Genomic DNA, 16964 nt, shown 5'->3' on the forward strand with positions numbered 1-16964 from the left:
GCATGCAGCTGAGAACCAGGTCTTTAAGGGCATCGCAGGGTGTATTTGCACTGTTAGGAAAAGCCCCCAAAGGAAGCTGGCTGCCTTTGGAAGACGAAATTGTTGTGTTGCTCCCTCCAGCAGAGGGATAATGATAACATCCGGGGGTTAATTTACTGAAAGCCTAATTTGGTGTTCCCTATTAGCTAAGGCTAATTTTGTTTTCTGGCACTGGGAGAAAGTGATCCTTGGGACAAAATAATCCTAATTAAGTAAACTCTTGGCCAAATTCATAGCATTACCACATCACCAAAGTGTGGGGACTGAATTAAAGTAGGAAGAAGTGTCTACTGATTTCTTCCACAATCTAAAATTTAAGAAAAATATGTCTTCAATCACATGGGAAGAAGAATACATACTTTCTTTTCAAGTCCTGACAAACTAGGAGAAAATGGAATGGAAAGATTAAAACGGGAGAACCACTAATAACTTATGCCTTCATGGCAAACACTCAGTCTGTAGGATCTTTTCTTCCAAGTTTTCTACTAAATTAAGGGCTTCTCTTATTCGTTTCTTGAGGAGCACTAGTATCTGGTGAATTAGGGACAACTATTCTATAGCTGAATTTAATGAGACCATTTTTTTCCAAACAGCATCAGGGAGGGAATTTATGGATAGAATTTTCTCTATTTAAAAATTTTTTCCTTCCTGCATGGTTTTTCTGTAAATGTATAGCTTTTCTAAAAAAAAAAACAAACATTGTTTTTCTCCCATGAGTTTTTCTTACATCTTTGCTGTCAGCTAATGCTTAATATGAGTAGACAAACAGGAAATAATTATTAATGTACACTTTAGAATAGCTGATGTTGCTTAAGATTCTCAGCTTATATGTTATGTGGACCTATTCTTATGGTTGTCGTGTTATAACACAAAGCCACATTTATGCCTTTATAATTGTTCCTAGTTCAGATAAAGGCATTCAGTATTTTTCTATATTTTGTGGTATTTGTAGGCTGTGAAGTAAAAAAAAAAAAAACCTGTCTTTGGTGGTGGTTGTCACAGTAGCAAATGAACTATCCCCGTGCTAGAAGGAAAAAGAACTCAAACTGGGGATGGGGAGGGAGAGAGATTGGTAGTTCTGATTGTGATTCTTTGCTGTACTGAACGATATTTACAGATAAAATCAAGGTAAGTAACTCCACCTTTTGTGGATATTCATGCAGAGGGCATGAGAATGTGGGAATTAGGAGCCTGGCTCTGGAGCCTTGTTCAAATCCCGGCTTCACTGCCCCCAGGCTGGGTAACCTTGATCAAATTATTTAGTCTACCTGGGTCAGTTTCTTTTTCTTTTTTGTTTTTAATGTAATTTTATTGAGATATTTTCACATACCATACAATCAAAGTGTACAATCAATTGTTCATAGTATCATCATATAGTTGTGCATTCATCACAATTTTCTGAAATTTTCATTATTCCAAAAAGTAAAACTAAAAATAAGTATAAAAATAAAAGTAAAAAAGAACACCCAAAACATCTCATACTCCTTTTCCCCCCTATTATTCATTTACTTTTTGTCCCCCCTTTTTATACTTATCTGTCCATATACTGGATAGAGGGAGTGTGAGCCACAAGGTTTTCGCAATCTCACAGTCACACCATGTAAGCTGTATAGTTAGATGATCGTTTTCAAAAATCAATGCTACTGGGTTGCAGTTCAGCAGTTTCAGGTATTTCCTTCTAGCTATTCTAATACACTAAAAATTAAAAATGGATATCTATATAATGTATAAGAATGACCTCCCTACTCCATCTGAAATCTTTCAGCCACTGAAACTTTCTTTTGTTTCATTTCTCTTCTCCCTTTTGGTCAGGAACGCTTTCTCAATCCCACAATGCCAGGTCCAGGCTCTTCCCCTGGGCTGGTTTATTTTATAAAATCGGAGTCATTTCTACCTCAAAGGGTATTTAGGAAAATTGAAGGAGTTAGTTCTCTGTTCTCCCCTGCCCCCCTGGGAGAATTAGTAGAGAAAATCTGCTGGGTCGTACATACGTGAGGGTCTGTATGCCCAGGTGTATGTGCATCTGCATGTGTACCTGAGTTAATCCCAAACCCAGGCTTTTAATTTTATTTTTTAGTATCAATTTTATTTATTAGAAAAGTTACATTTACAGAAAAATCATGCAGAAAATAGAGTTCCCGTATACCCTCTATTATTGTTATTTTTTTTTTTTTTTTTTTTTTTTGCCATAGGGTATGTGTTTAATAATTGTTAGCTGTAGCATCATTACAGATATGTTTCTTGCACAAGTCCTTCTGATTCTAGCATAAGACACTCCCAGGGAGTTAGGCCAGAACAGCAGCTGACAATCTTCTGTTCTCCAAGCTGTACAGTGTCTTTTTAACACATGGAAATTGTTGTTTACGTACATGAAGCTGACTCCACCCTGACAGCTCCCGCGTCTCAACAACATGTTCTATGCAGGCGCCTAAAATCATCCCCGGCCTGGGGCCATTGCTGTTGGATGGATATTGAACTCCAAAGCTAGTCCCAAGCCATTTCACCTAAACTTTCAGACATTTTTCCAGATTAGAGAGTTCCCAAATGGAGGTCCTGGGATGGAGAGTGGGGGTGGTAGACAGGAATCTAAATAATCTGTAAACTTTGTGTGATTACCCACCCACCCTCATCCTGGTGTCAATAACAATCATTGGTTTTCATCTAGGCCTTCATCTGTGCCAGATATACTTCTACAAAGTCACTCATTCAGTGGCATTGTTGGCTACGGCCACTGAAATGTCAAGTTCCCCTTTGTAGTGGTAGAGCTGTTTCTGGAAAGTGGCTGCCCATGTAGGGACTATATTTCCCAGTCTCCTTTACATCTAGATGGGGCCATGTGGCTTGGTTTTGCTAATGGAAAGTAAGCAGAAAGCTGAGGTCACTTCAGGAAGAATTGATGAGGAAGGAGGTGCTTCTTTCCTGTGATCTCCTTCTCCACCTCCCTGATGTAACACCCCCTCGTGTCGCTGCCGTCACAGATTACATCTCCGCACGGTGTGTGTCCATCACCATTGTTTTATAATTGTTTTATGGATTTGTTTTTCAGGGAAAATATGTTGCTCGATGTCCAAGAGATTATTTGTTAAGATTTTTGGTTCCAAATGAAATCTTCAGTTTAACCAAGAATCCCTGTGTCTCTTTTAATCATTCAACCTTTCCTTGGCTCAGCTACTTGCCCAAACAGATCAGAAGGCAGGTATCCTTCCTGCCACCTCAAATAATGCCAACACGATTGCCCAGAAGTGGCTGACAGATCCTGTCAGGGGACACAGGAACCTTCCTAGGAGTCCAATTCCTGCACTGCCATTTTCAGCAAGACTGAACACAATGAGTGCAGCAAATCTGAGGTAGTCAACCCTTACAAAGGCTCAGTATCTGAACATAAAAAGATTTTGAATTTTCCATTGGCTGGAGTTGTTTTTTGGTTTTTATATTTCCAGAGTACTTATGAAAGACAATGCTGAATCTATTTCACACAATCTGTTTCACACATTTATATAACAATGAAAATTCCCCTAAATCCAATAGACATAAAGAGCAGTTGTGACAGTTTAAACATCCACAACAGGGCCGATCACTTACACCGAGGAGTCTGCATCGGTTGCGGTAGATCCAGCAGAGATCAGATGAGCAATGGCTGTTCATGGTGGTTGGCTGTGGTCTAGTTACCTTAGAAGGGTTAGGAACGACTGTTCCTGAATGTCTGTGTGTGGCTGCTTTTCTGATTTTCAAGCCAAGCATACTGGTTGTCTAGCTGAAGTTTAAGGGCCTGCTTTTTGAAACCTCATCCATTCCCCTATGTTTGTGACTTACTACTTCAAAGCTCTTCACTTCTTTGTCCCTCCGGCTTTCTACAGGTTGGTAGGGGCAGCAGGGAGGGGACTGCGGGCCGCTGTCTGTTCCCGCTGGTTCTCGTGTTCTCCTTGTTGAGGTTAACCCGGCCCCGGGAGGTCTACACACACTCTGGTCATCAGTGGTTCTGAGGTTTCTGTAACAATTCCGGGAGCAGGAGGAGCTTGCACCAGAGATGTTTTATTCCAGGGACCTGAAGATTTCTCTACACCACTAGCACCTCCACCTTCTTCCCAGCTGTCGCCTGCATCTTCTCTCCTTCCATCGTCCTCTCCTTCCTTTGCACTTATTTCCGCTGCCCGGACTCGGAGGCCGCTGTGTTCACCCTCTTTCTGCTCAGAGTCTTTCCGCTCACCTTCACCCTTCTTCAGGGCCCTGGAGCCCCGGGGAGCGAGGTCCCCGCACCCGCGGTCCCGCCATCGCCCGGCTGCTCCTCCTCCTCCTCCGTCTCCTTGTCCTTCTCAACGAAGGAGTCGTCCAGGCTCCGTCCTCCTCCGCCCGGAGGGTGGGGCCGGCGGCGGGCAGGGGGCGGCGGGACGGGCGGCTCCCCCGCGTGCTGCCGGGCAGTGGGACGGTCCGCCCTCGGCTCCGCTGCCGGCGCCAGAGCCCGCCCGGGCTGCGCTGCTCCCGCCCGCGGGGCAGGATCCCCTGTTATTTTTTATTAGAGAAGTTGTAGGTTTACAGAACAATCATGCATAAAATTCAGGATTCCCATATACCACCCTGTTATTAACACTGCGCATTGGCTTTTATGGTATCTTGAAACTGCTGGTAGCCATGGAAATGGTGAACAGAATGATTTCAAGTTGTCTTCGATTTTGATCTTTCTCTTAGCAGCTTGGTAGATGGATAAGATAAGCCCATTCATATGTGGGGATTTCTCCAAGATTTCTGAGAGACGTTTTGCCATTCAGAATTTTTTTTTATTAAATTATCTTCTTACCCCGACCTTTGCTTTTAGGGACTAATTATGGTATTTTTTGGAACTGTAATTTAAATGGCCATTTTTGACACATCTCTGTCAAAAAATGTAGTGGTTGCTCAGAAACATTGTGTGTGTGCGTGGTGGGGGGAGGGCAGATATGTGAATGCGGTGTTTTGTTGAAACTTAAAGGACTTTTTAGATCCCAGAAATATGAGTCTGTATCTGTGATCACTTAAGGAAAATTACTTTGTTGGATTTTTTGTGCTTTGAGATTCCTTTCCCTGAAGTTACTGTTTACACCCAGGAAAAGAGTTCGCCAGAACTCGGGCTGATCCCCACGTCACCCTGCAGACAGTCTGTGTCGTCTTGGAGCTCCGGCTGAGGAGCGTTTTCGTCTCGGGCGTCCCCGGGTCCGGGAGTTTGTGTGGGCCCCTGAGCAAGCGCCCCGCAGGGAGGGCCGCGTTTCAAGGACGTGCTGTCACGTGCTTCTGTTGTGCCTTCCTCAGTAAAATTTGTCTTCAAAAGCTAAATTAGAAACTAGTAAAAAAGCCTGTTCTTGGCATATTTTAATGAGAAATGATCCTGTATAATTTTCCATTCTTTCTCGCTCATGCCTTTTTTTTTTTTTTAAACAGGCTAACCGTCCCCCTGCGAAGCTCAACCTGTTAACTTGCCAAGTGAAGACCAACCCCGAGGAGAAGAAGTGCTTTGACCTTATTTCACGTAGGTTTCTTTCGAAGATGCCAGTGGGGCAGGAGGGCTCGTGTTAACCTTTCTTCCAGGGCATCAAGTCCACTCCAAACAGGGCATTGTGAAGAATAGATTTTTGAAGAGAAATGCCCTTTTTTCAAGTGGCATGTATGCCTTCCGTTTCTGTTGGTAGCTGTTTGCTTGCCAGTCTCTCCAGTTTAAGATTTGACTTTGAGGACTGGCCCTGCCGCTCATTGCTCTACAAACCTGGATACATCGTCTCAGCTCCCCTAGCCTCAGTCTCCCCATCATAAACGAGGAGATTATGCTAGATGAACCCTCAAGCCTGAAATCTCATGTGCTGTCAATAATAAAAGGGGGTGCACAATTCTCAAAAGCTTCGATTATTTGGGTGTTGTTAGAAATGCTCTAAAACTGAAGTGATAAGGTCTGTACAGTGTAGCCCTTGAAACATGTATTTTTTGAAATTGTTTTGTGTACCCCACCACAAAATTGGTTTTCTCCTTCTGTATTTTTTCTTTTTTTGTGGCATACATAGAACTATCAGTATGAAACCATCTCTTGCGGTGCATACTTACCCAGTACCCCCTAAGAAAAAGGAAAGGACCAGTGGTCTCTTAAAGAAAATAAGGTAACCCTGTTGTTCTTGGCAGAGATATGTGGCAGGGTTACATTTTTGGGTGAAGGAAGGGGGCTAGATTCCCTTTTGAAAAGATAGTCACGAGGAATTTGGGCACAGGAGTTCTATTTATAGAGAAAATACTGAACTACATTTAGGAAGATGAGTCCTGTCTTGCTCATCTTAGTACCCCTGAGCATGAAGTAGCTGCCTTTAAAAATCTGTGTTGAATTGTATTATTGAGGGCCAGGAACTAATTTATTATGCTCACAGCAAATCTGTGAGGTAATTATCTTCCTCTCCTTTTGGCTAAGTGAGGAGACCGAGGTCTGCGGTGGCTCACTGCTGTTCTCTCCCCAAGGCCCCTTTCTAATTTATGCTGTATGAAGCTGCAGGGAGGGTTGAGTGGTGTGATGGGTATTGCTCGATCTGCTCTCCAGATTCTAGACTGATTTCTAAAATAAAAGTTGTCTTTATCACGCTTCTCACCCCTGTCCCTAGTCAGTCTGCTAAGATCCACAAATCATTTATCCTTCCTGAATCTTGCACACAAATCCTCTCTTCATATAAGAGCTTGTAATATGTTGAGAATTGACTGCAGTTTAAAGTATGTTCACTACTGGGGAGTTATCTGCTTCTAAATAGCAATAAAAATTTTTAGGTAGAGAGATAAAACTTGATATAATCTGTGTATTGGCAGCCAGTGGCTAGGGAAAATCTGGAGGGTTTTAGGTCTTCCCATTTGTGAAATAACTGTATCTCTTAATAACCAATGTGTTAGTATAATAGTAAAACTGCCCTTTAGTAAGTGATTATCGCTTGATAGGTAACTAAGCTTGACTGAGTTTTGCACACCAGATGGAGTTAGTTAGCATGCCGTCTCGTCACCTCCAGCAGCCACTTCAGGGGAGACCCCAGAGTAGACACCATATGTACAGAAGCATTTATTGCAGACTTGTAAACAACTCTAACATGTTCCCCAACCCACCCATTTTTAGCAGTGTGTCAGTCAGCAAGGAAGAGAAGTAGATAGTAAATGTGCATAATTAGAGTGTTTTTTGTGTTTTAACCCATCAGGCATGAATTACCACATTCCTGGATGTGTGAGAAAGTAGCTCTCTGTAAATCTGGTTACCTGTGAACACTGTGGTTAGCTGACATTTCCCCAGGATTCCATCAGTATCTTTGCTTTAGTGCCTAAAGCGGAATAAATTCCTTCAGATAAAGGCTTTTCACCTCCACTATCCAGGAGGGCCTACTGAGGCTGGTTTGAGGCACTTGTAAATTTGCCAGAGACTGTTGTCTGCTCTGAGAAGTGCTCTCAGCTCTTCTCCTTTCCTGCTTGTCCCCCATGGGTAAAATGAATCCCAAGCCTGCAAGTTTTTTCCTCCTCAGCTAGTTTTCAAAAGGTGTTAATCCAATAGGAGTATTTGCTGTGAAAATGCTTTGTTACAGGGTTGTTAATGTAGGTTTGAGTTGTTTGGAAGCTTGAAAACCTGTCAAACACCTCCAGAGTATCATACAGGAATATACTGCATGGTGGTAAAAACTCTAATTTAATGAGCATCCTGAGAAGTTGGGGGACTTGGGTTCAGGATCTGATTCTGCCTGACTCACAAGAAGCTGGTTCCACCCCTCTCAGATTTTTCCTTTCCTCACTGAGCAGTCTACTGGGAGAGGTGATGGCCAGGATCTCTTCAAGCTCTTAAAGCCTACGGGTGGCTGGGGAAATAATGCTCAAGCCTCGTGATGGGCAGTGAGGATGCTGTTTTAGGTTTGGACCTACCAGGCCCCAGGAGTCGCCCCTCCTTCTGTCACCTTGTGTAGCCATCCCTGGTACCTGCCTGGAGACCCTGAGAGTAACAGAGCAACTGGTTGACTTCAGATATTTCCCTATAAGATCCTTATGCTTTACCATCCCTTCTCCCAAACAGGGATCTCCCCATTCTGATCAAGATGTAAATGGGGATGGGTTTCTCAAGGAGGACAATCCCAAGGCTGCAGAGTTTCTGTGGCAGGGCCAGTGTTTCTGGGAGCGTGTTCAGCTCTCCTGTTGAGACTGGTCTTACCCTTTTCAAATTCAAGTCCTATGCCATTATCCTGGGATCACACAGCCACCCTAGGTGGGTTGGGAAGTACTCGAGGGTTTTGAGGTGATCTAGGTTAGCTCTCTGAGTAAAATGGAGCCCAGAGGGTATATGTAACTTTTCCAGGTCCACACAGCAAGTTAACTTTGGTCTCAGAGAAGCAGCCTTTTCCATGCCACTGTACGTCACATCCTTGGCCCTCTTTGGCTCTACCATCTTCTTATGCTCTTCTTTTCCCTCATGGCTGAGCAGGCTTTTGTCTATAGATATTCTGAGAGCGAGTCTGTAATGGCAAGGATTCTTATTTGGAAGTTTTCACAGAGGATTGTCCCTTGCTTCTATAGTGTTCACATGCTAGAAAACAATTAGCTGAAGGAATTGGTTTGTTCCCGTCTGTCTTTTCTGCTTGAGCTGTGCCTGGTCTGACCATGAGGTAGTTCGCTGCTCCATGAGGGCCTCTGGCACTCCCTGCTGTCATCACAGCTTCCAGGGTGCTCTGGAACCCACCTGGCATACCATCCAGCAAGGGACTGGGGTGGTCTAGCTGCTGCTCCTACTCTGTCCCCAGGCACAGCTGTGTGCATCCTGTCAAGACCGGGAGCTGCAAATGGGGACCCTGCTCCCCTCTTTCCAGCACCTGGGCCAGCATCCATTTGGCTCTGGCTCAGCCATTTGGATCACAAAGTTAAGTTCATTTTTCTGAATTTGGAGCAGTTCTCTTCACTCCTGTTTCTCGCCACAGAAACTGGGTGAGGATAGAGAGGGTGTGGTTCCATTTCCCCCCAGTGTTAACGAAGAAGAAAAGGTGGGGTGGGGTCATAGAAGGAGCACCCGAGTTCCCTGCCAGTGCTCCACGCCTTTCTGCAGCCTTCGCCTCCTCCCAGTCAACTCATCAAGAATTGTAAGAATCAAAGTGTTTTCAGAGTATAAAATCCACTATTGGAGGATGACGTGTTAGCTCATTTTTAGAAGCAGAGATGTTTATTGTCTGTTCCCATGAACAGAGCACTGCTTGTCATTGCTCTGCCATCTGGAGAAGTTGGATCTCCTTCCTTGTTTTCTTTTTTCTTTTTTAAATTTAATTTTTTTAAACCTTTTTATTTTGAACTGCCTTTAGACTTAGAGAAAAGTTATAAAAATAGTACAGAGGATTTCCATATATGTCTCACCCAACTTCCCCTAATAATAACCTCTTAGTACAATTACCCATAGTACCTGTTAGCAACTATATATACAATTATCAAAACCAGGAAACTGACATTAGTACAATGCTGTAAACTAAAGCGCTTATTCAAATTTTACCACTGTTTCCATGGAAATCCTTTTACTACTCCACATTGTATTTAGTTTCCTACAGTTTATATAGTTCTGTAGTCTTCCCTTGTCCTTCATGACCTTAGTGCTCTTGAAGGGTATTGGTCAGTTATTTTGTCGAACGTCCCCTCAGTTTGGGTTTCTCGGATGTTTTCTCATGACTAGACTGAGGTTATGCATTTTGGACAGGACAGAACTCAGTGATGCTGTATCCTCAGTGCCCTGTCCTGTGCACACACCCAGGGGTTGGCAGTCCGGCAAAATGTTTGTAAATGTTGCTGATGCCAGAAGTATGTGAATGTAAGATTTTACATTTGGTCCGTTGTTTAACAATACTGTATCGCTTTAGCTGTGTAAGAGAGCCAGAAAATGGCTGAGGTATTTGCATTAGAAAAGTCTTTTATTATTCACAAGACTTAAGGGTCTCTTTTTTGGGGTCAACTCTGTAGCAAGTCTAAAAAATAAAGCTTTGAAAATATGTTTCTCATTGAATTACTTCAGATTTTAGAAACGGCATCTAGTTAAACTTGAATGGTGAAATAGAGCAGGTTTATCAATTTGCATTACAAAACCACAATTACCCAGTGAGGCCAGACATTTGAAGGCCTTGAGGCAGTTCTTGATTTTGTACAAATCATCAATTCCCTAGCAGAGAGCTGAGATTGTTCTGAGGTTAATTATGCTCCACTCTCTTTTGGAATTGTGTATGGATTGTCTGAGACTGATGAGATTCCTCTTGCTGTGCAGATGACAGAACGTATCACTTCCAAGCAGAAGATGAGCAGGAGTGTCAAATGTAAGTTCTCTGGAGCAAGGATTTTGAGCCGGGCCTTACCAGCTGTCCTTGGGGTTTAACACACCGTAGCTGTTTTCTAGATGGATGTCGGTGCTGCAGAACAGCAAAGAGGAAGCTTTAAACAATGCATTTAAGGGAGATGACAGTACTGGAGAAAATAACATAGTCCAAGAGCTGACGAAAGAGATCATCTCGGAAGTGCAGCGGATGACGGGCAACGACGTGTGCTGTGACTGCGGGGCGCCAGGTGACCAGGGGAGCCGAGGGCTGGGGCCGTCCAACCCTGTCCCGCAGCACAGAATCCAAACGTTGACTATTGCTTTCAAACACAAAACTAAGGGCAGCTCAGCCTGGGTTCATTGCATCACACAGATGCTCCACTACCTGTGTGGAGACTCCACTGGGGGAAAAGAGGTGCAGAGGTGTTTGCCTTCTAGGCCCTCAGAGCAGGACAGAGCGAAGATGGCCTGATGTAGCGTAAAAGATTTGTATGCTTTTTGAGAAATGAAGACTACTGTCAGGGTCTTCCATTTGTTGCATTGGCCCTGAGTATGGATTTCTTTTCCAGGGATTTGCTCCTTGCTCTCTTTGTACTGCCTTTTAGAACTTCCGGAGTAACTTTACATCATCATCTAGCTCTGTGACCCTGGAAGAGGCCCTTAGTTTTGTTTTGTCTATATGTAAAATGAAGGTGTTTAGTCTAGATTTCTTCAGGTCCCTACTAACTGTCACATTCTGTGAAATGAGATACTTACCTTTGCATTCTGATGAGGCATTTGTTTTTAATGGACATAGAATGTCATCAGTTTTACAATGAGTATTTTAGAAGTTTAAGAAATTGATGTATTCTTCTAGCTAAGAAGGAGTGGTGTTGAGAAGTCCAGAAGAACTCTGTAGTAGCCTCTTCTGGATATTTGTAAAACGAAAGCAATCCTGGCTTGTCTAGAATGGTCAGTTACCTTTTCATTCCTCCCATTCTATGATAATTTTCCTAAAAATTAAAAACTACAAAAATGGAGGGGGAGTTGAGAAGTGCTATGAGGTTCCTATTACCCTGAAAGCTATAGGGGAGTAATTTGAGGAATGGGACTTCAACTAAATGAGATCTCATGGGGTCTTGGATCCAATAAAAAATCATTTTGGTAGGAGATGAGGTAGAGGGAGATAAGTAGTGAATTGTGCTCTTTTTTGAGAAAAGATAAGGACATTGCAGAACTTGAGTTTTAAAAGCACTTTCATAAAGAAGACAAAGCTATGCACGTTATTTTTAAATGCTAAGACTATATGGGTGATATAAAAAGTTGATTTAAAGTAGTCTAAGCATATACTGCATACCTGCTATAAGCAAAGATACAGAAGGATAGATCTAGTAAAATGAAAGCACAGGTGCCCAGCAATATTTCCTGTAATGTGGATAAAATTTTTTAGAACTTGAAATTTTTTAGATAACTTCATGATTATCAGTAGTCAAGATTGCAATATTTACCTGCTGTGAATGCCTAATGGGAACAGACAATCCTAAAGGGAACTGTACTTTTGGGCTGTGATAATGTGCTCAAGTATGTTTTATTTTGAATTACCCATTTTTAGTAGATGTCAGTGTTCATCTGTTAAGCATTTATTCCATCCCTTTTATGAGCCAGGCACTATTCCAGGCACTGAAGTCCCTTCCAGGAGCAAGTAGACCAGCTCTGAGGAGAAATGCTGGGACAGTGTGGATGTGTGGGTTTGAAATCAGATGAGGCTGCAGACTGGCTCTGTAACTCAATTGCAATCTTAGCCTCTCTGAGCATTGTCGAGTCAAAAATCTGTATATTGAGATTTAAAAAACACCTGCCTTCTTCACCTCATGGGTCTCTTATTCTATGGTAGTGTTTGGTAATTGCTGAAGCTCTTACCATGTGAACATTAGTATTGCTACTCCCAAAGTGCTGACACAGCAGATCGTGAGGACTGCATGTATTTTTATTATCATTAGCACCTTTATGCTAATATAGACCTGTATATTGTAAACCTGTTCACCTGCAGTATTAACTTTTGGGTCTTGTTTTTTCTGGCTGCCCTTGCTGGTGATGGGGGTGGTGTGTGTTCAGGACTGGCTGCTGAGGAACCCGTGGGCACTGGAGTGTATGGACTGTGTGTTATTCATTTGTGTACCCACAGCACTTGGCACCTAGGAGTGCTCGATAAATGAATGGAAGGATGGGGAGGTGGAAGGCTGAGGAAGGGAGAACGGACATGCTCATGTGTGTGTATTCTATGTAAGTTGGTGGTAATTAGGAATGATTCAGGGTTCCAACTGTGTCTGGAATCAAACAATGCTGGGAAACTCCATGTTCAGTAACTGCAGAAAAGGTTCCGTCCCTCTACTTTTTGCAAGCTCAGCTTTACCTTCTTCTCTTTGGCAGATCCCACATGGCTTTCCACCAACCTGGGCATTCTGACCTGCATCGAGTGCTCCGGAATCCACCGAGAACTGGGGGTTCACTACTCCAGAATGCAGTCGCTGACGTTAGATGTGTTAGGAACGTCTGAGCTTCTGGTAATTTTCAAATCCTCGGTTTTGGGTTAGAAATAAATGAACTGAAGACTAAGTTTTTATTTTGGCACTCTAATCCATTTTGATTTCTTGAGATTTCAGTAGACTGGCGATTGTTGATGTTGCCTGTTAGGTTTGGGCAATTAGAAACTCGTTGATAATTTGTCTTTCTCAGCTATTAGTAGTTGCGGGCACTTCTTATTGCAGACTTTATTCCTAAATGAATAAAGTGAAGTGGAACCCAAAAGGAACATTGAGATTGTTGTAAGATTCTGCTGAAATGGAATAGGGTGGTGGCATACTCCAGTCCACCGCATTCATTAAACAGATGCAGAGCCCCAAAGCCTAAAGCCCAGGAAACAGTTTCATTCTCCCCAAATCATCAGCCCAAAGCTGACAGGGCTGCCTCCAATGGACTTTTCCCCTGCCCTGTATTGTCCCTTATGAGTAGGGTTATTGGTCTTTGTTTTTAATGCCTTTGTTTCTAAAAAAAAGTCTTTCATTCTTGGTTCGGTCCATGTGATAGAAATTAGGAGATGGAAGCGTCTTCTGTGAAATAGCTCTCAGTATTGACACTGTGGCCCCAACTTAGCAACAGGGCAAATCAGACTGATGTTGTGCTTTTGGGCCATCTGAAACATGAGCTTTTCAAAGTCCAGAATTGCTGGTTGTAAAAAGCAGTGTTTGAAATTCTTTCCTGGACACCTGGGAGTTGAACAATAAATATTAAGTGTATTGATCACCATTGATTTTAATGTCAAGAGTAATTGGCTTGACAGGAAATCACTTACTGTGGTCAGTATTTCCCTCAAGGGACCATAAATCTTACTGAAGACTTCTCTGGGTCCAAAATGTCTGAACTGCTACTGCATCTTGAACTATTTTATTGAACTTTCCCTGTATTTCCAAGTCTTTATGGTCTTGAAAGAGAAAATTGAGGAAAAACCAGAGTAGATTCTGATAGCACAGTTCGTAGCATCCCTGATAGTACTTCCTCTTTCGAAACTAAGCTGATCTCACAAGAGCCATGTGGTTTGTATACTTGGATACACACTGTGGTCAATGTCAATGTAATCTACATCTTAGAGTTGTGTAGGCATACAAGTGGTATCTTAGGTAACTAATGATGCTGTAGATTGAGATTGTCACTGTATATTTTATTGAAAGACAAATTATTTCTCAGTAAATATTAGTGAGTTTCTACTTTTACTGAATTTTTTAAAAAACAGTGGAACGTGTAAGTGATTTATGGTAAATAAACTATTTTGTGTACTTGGCAAAGCACTTTAGATGTGTTCCTTAGCTCTTCACAACAACCTTATGAGCTTGGTAAATTATTCCTACTTTATAAAGAGGAAATTGAGGTTTAGAATACTACAGTATGCCCACGGCTCTCTAGCTGTTAGGTGCTGCTCTGCAGCACAGGCCCCTTTAATCTCATTCTGCAGCTCACACCTTTAACCTTTGAGGAGCCAGAGACATAAACTGGCACTTGCAGTGAGTCCTCTTGCCATTTTTTAAATTCAGTTTTCCTGAGATATATTCACAGACCATACAATCATCCACACTGTACAATCAGTTTTTCACAGTACCATTGTATAGTTGTACTTCAACACCCCGATCAATTTTTGAACATTATCATTACTCCAAGAAAAAAAGAATAAAAATAAAAGTAAAAAAGTAGAAAAGAAAACCTAACATCCCATTCCCCCCTTGCCACCCTATTTTTTAATTAATTTTTGTCCCCATTTTTCTACTCATCCATCCATAAAGGGATGGATGGATAAAGGGAGTGTGAGCCACAAGGTTTTCACAATCATACAGTCATACCGTGTAATATATATAGTTATATAGTCATCTTCAAGAATCAAGGCTACAGTTTGACAGTATCAGGTATTTCCTTCTGGCTATTCCAATACATTAAAAATTAAATTACAAAGGGATATCTATATTGCACATAAGAATACCCTCCAGAGTGACCTCTCGACTCCATTTGAAATCGCTCAGCCACTGAAACTATATTTTATTTCATTTCGCTTCCCCCTTTTAGTCAAGAAGACTTTCTCAATCCTATGATGCTGGGTCCAGGCTTATTTCTGGGACTTATGTCCCGTGTTGTCAGGGAAATTTACATTCCTGAGAGTCATATCCCACATGGAAGGGGTGTAGAGATGGCTCAGGGAAAGAGAGGCCACATCTGAGCAGCAGAAGAGGTTCTCTGGGGGAGACTCTTAGGCACAGTTATAAGTAGGCTTAGCCTCTCCTTTGCAGTAACAAGCTTCATAAGGGCAAGCCCTAAGAGCAAGGGCTCGGCCTACTAAATTGGTAGTCCTCAATGCTTGTGATAATATCATTAATTCCACAGTTGGGGAATCCTCTTGCCATTTAAACATTAAACATCTCTTCTGTTTAAACCATAGCCATCCGTTCCTGTGGTTTGCAGGTAAATGTTTAACAGCCAGCTCTCGGGGAAAAAAAGCAGCCTTGATATGTAGTCTGTCTGTTTCCATGGTGTAATTAGTCTCACCATGGCCAATTTTAAGCTACTAATGCAACATAACTGAGTGTTGACTTGGAAAGAAGTGTGTGATAGCACACTGTTATGAAGTGTGTCTACTGTGCAAATACAGTGGACATTAAATAACTTCAAGAGCATAGGTCATATCAAATGTAGTAAAATAGTTTAATTTGTTTAATTATGGGTTATGTAATGTAATTTTAAATAATAATTGTGTTTACAGCAGACTCTAAAATTCCTAAAAATTTAACAGTTAGCTGTCATGAGCCGGAAGGGCCTGACTCCAACAATCTATTGTAACGGCTTTCCTGCGTCCCAGAAATTTAACTGATGAACTTCATACGACTATTGCCTACCAAGGAGAAAGACACCAAAGAAAAAGGAATATGTTGTTTCCATCTTGATAAAAAGATGAGATGACATCTAGTTCCTAGTACATATCTCATTTTCTGTCTCCCAGAGGCTCAGTCTTTACCTTCTCATAGAAGTTTAAAGTTTAGCCAACTCTCAACCATTATAGAGAAATCAAGCAGAGCCTGGTTGATTAATATCTGGACATATTTTCAAAATCGAATTTCTGCCATAGTTTTCAAACTTTCCCTTGTCTAGCTGCTTTTCCTTAGTGGCTGTTGGATAAACAAGAGGGAAGAAGGCCCCTGAATTGTGTGGGATTTGAATCTCCCTCCCTCTGCTGGCCTTGAACACTTTCCAGGCCTCTGCTGGCTCCCAGGTTGTGGACAGCCCCCACCTCTCACCCAGTCCCCATGTACAGCGTGGTAGGACCATGGGCTGATGTTACGTCCAAAACCTTGTTCCTCAGCCCTCACGGTAAGCAGTAGACAGAGCGTCTGTGTCAGATGTTAGTATGTGTTTTCTTTAAATCATTGAAATTCGAAGCTTCTTTCAAGCGCCCAAGATTTTAATTTTATTTTGCTTAGATGATCAGATGCCTGAACAAAGGATTTCCTGAAGGCCTGACATACATGTAGAGCATTTAGAATTATGCCTGGCACATAGTAAGAGCTATTGTTACCATCTCCCCTAAGATGGTTTCAACAAAATCCTTTCAGAAAGAGGATCCATGGGTCCAAATTGAATCCAAAGGGGGGTCCCACAGGCTTTACTCTGGTTGCCTGCTCTGGGTATGAACCTTTCTGAAACTCTTTGAAGCATTTCAGATTCATAGAGCAGTGATGTCAGGGTTTTAGCTGATTGTTCCTTATAGAACCTTTTCTTGCGCAGCAAGTGTTAATTAGACCTCTTATTACCCCAGAAAAGGAAGTAAGAGGGTGACCGGGATATGACTTAACCAGGTGTCAGCGGGTGCCCCCTGGACAAAGTTATTTCCCAGGAGTAGTGTATTCTGTCTTTCAGATATACCAACGACATTGCCCACACCTCAGGATGATGTGGTATATCAGGGAATGTGTTTTTAAATGGCCTCAAAGAGACAACAGTACATGAGCACAGTCTGATTTGATAGCTGTTCTCATTTTTTTTGGCATTGTGCTCCTAAATAGACAGATACTCACCCCATAAAATATACTTCTGTCCTCCCATATGG

The 16964-nt window shown here is 42.2% G+C and overlaps 1 protein-coding gene and 1 pseudogene across 5 annotated transcripts in view; one reads left to right on the forward strand and one right to left on the reverse strand.

Moving 5' to 3' along the window:
* Positions 1-16964, forward strand: part of ASAP2 (ArfGAP with SH3 domain, ankyrin repeat and PH domain 2) — a 217701-nt gene that overhangs the window by 155680 nt on the left and 45057 nt on the right. For all 5 annotated transcript variants that reach the window (XM_037812568.1, XM_037812566.1, XM_037812569.1 and 2 more), the window contains 4 exons: positions 5452-5539; positions 10295-10343; positions 10424-10590; positions 12752-12885. In XM_037812568.1, the coding sequence (XP_037668496.1) occupies positions 5452-5539; positions 10295-10343; positions 10424-10590; positions 12752-12885 (438 nt within the window). The remainder of the gene's footprint in view (positions 1-5451; positions 5540-10294; positions 10344-10423; positions 10591-12751; positions 12886-16964) is intronic.
* Positions 3719-4907, reverse strand: LOC119516970 (annotated as a pseudogene).

The sequence above is a fragment of the Choloepus didactylus genome, chromosome 20 (assembly GCF_015220235.1).
Source record: "Choloepus didactylus isolate mChoDid1 chromosome 20, mChoDid1.pri, whole genome shotgun sequence".
NCBI classification, from domain to species: domain Eukaryota; kingdom Metazoa; phylum Chordata; class Mammalia; order Pilosa; family Megalonychidae; genus Choloepus; species Choloepus didactylus.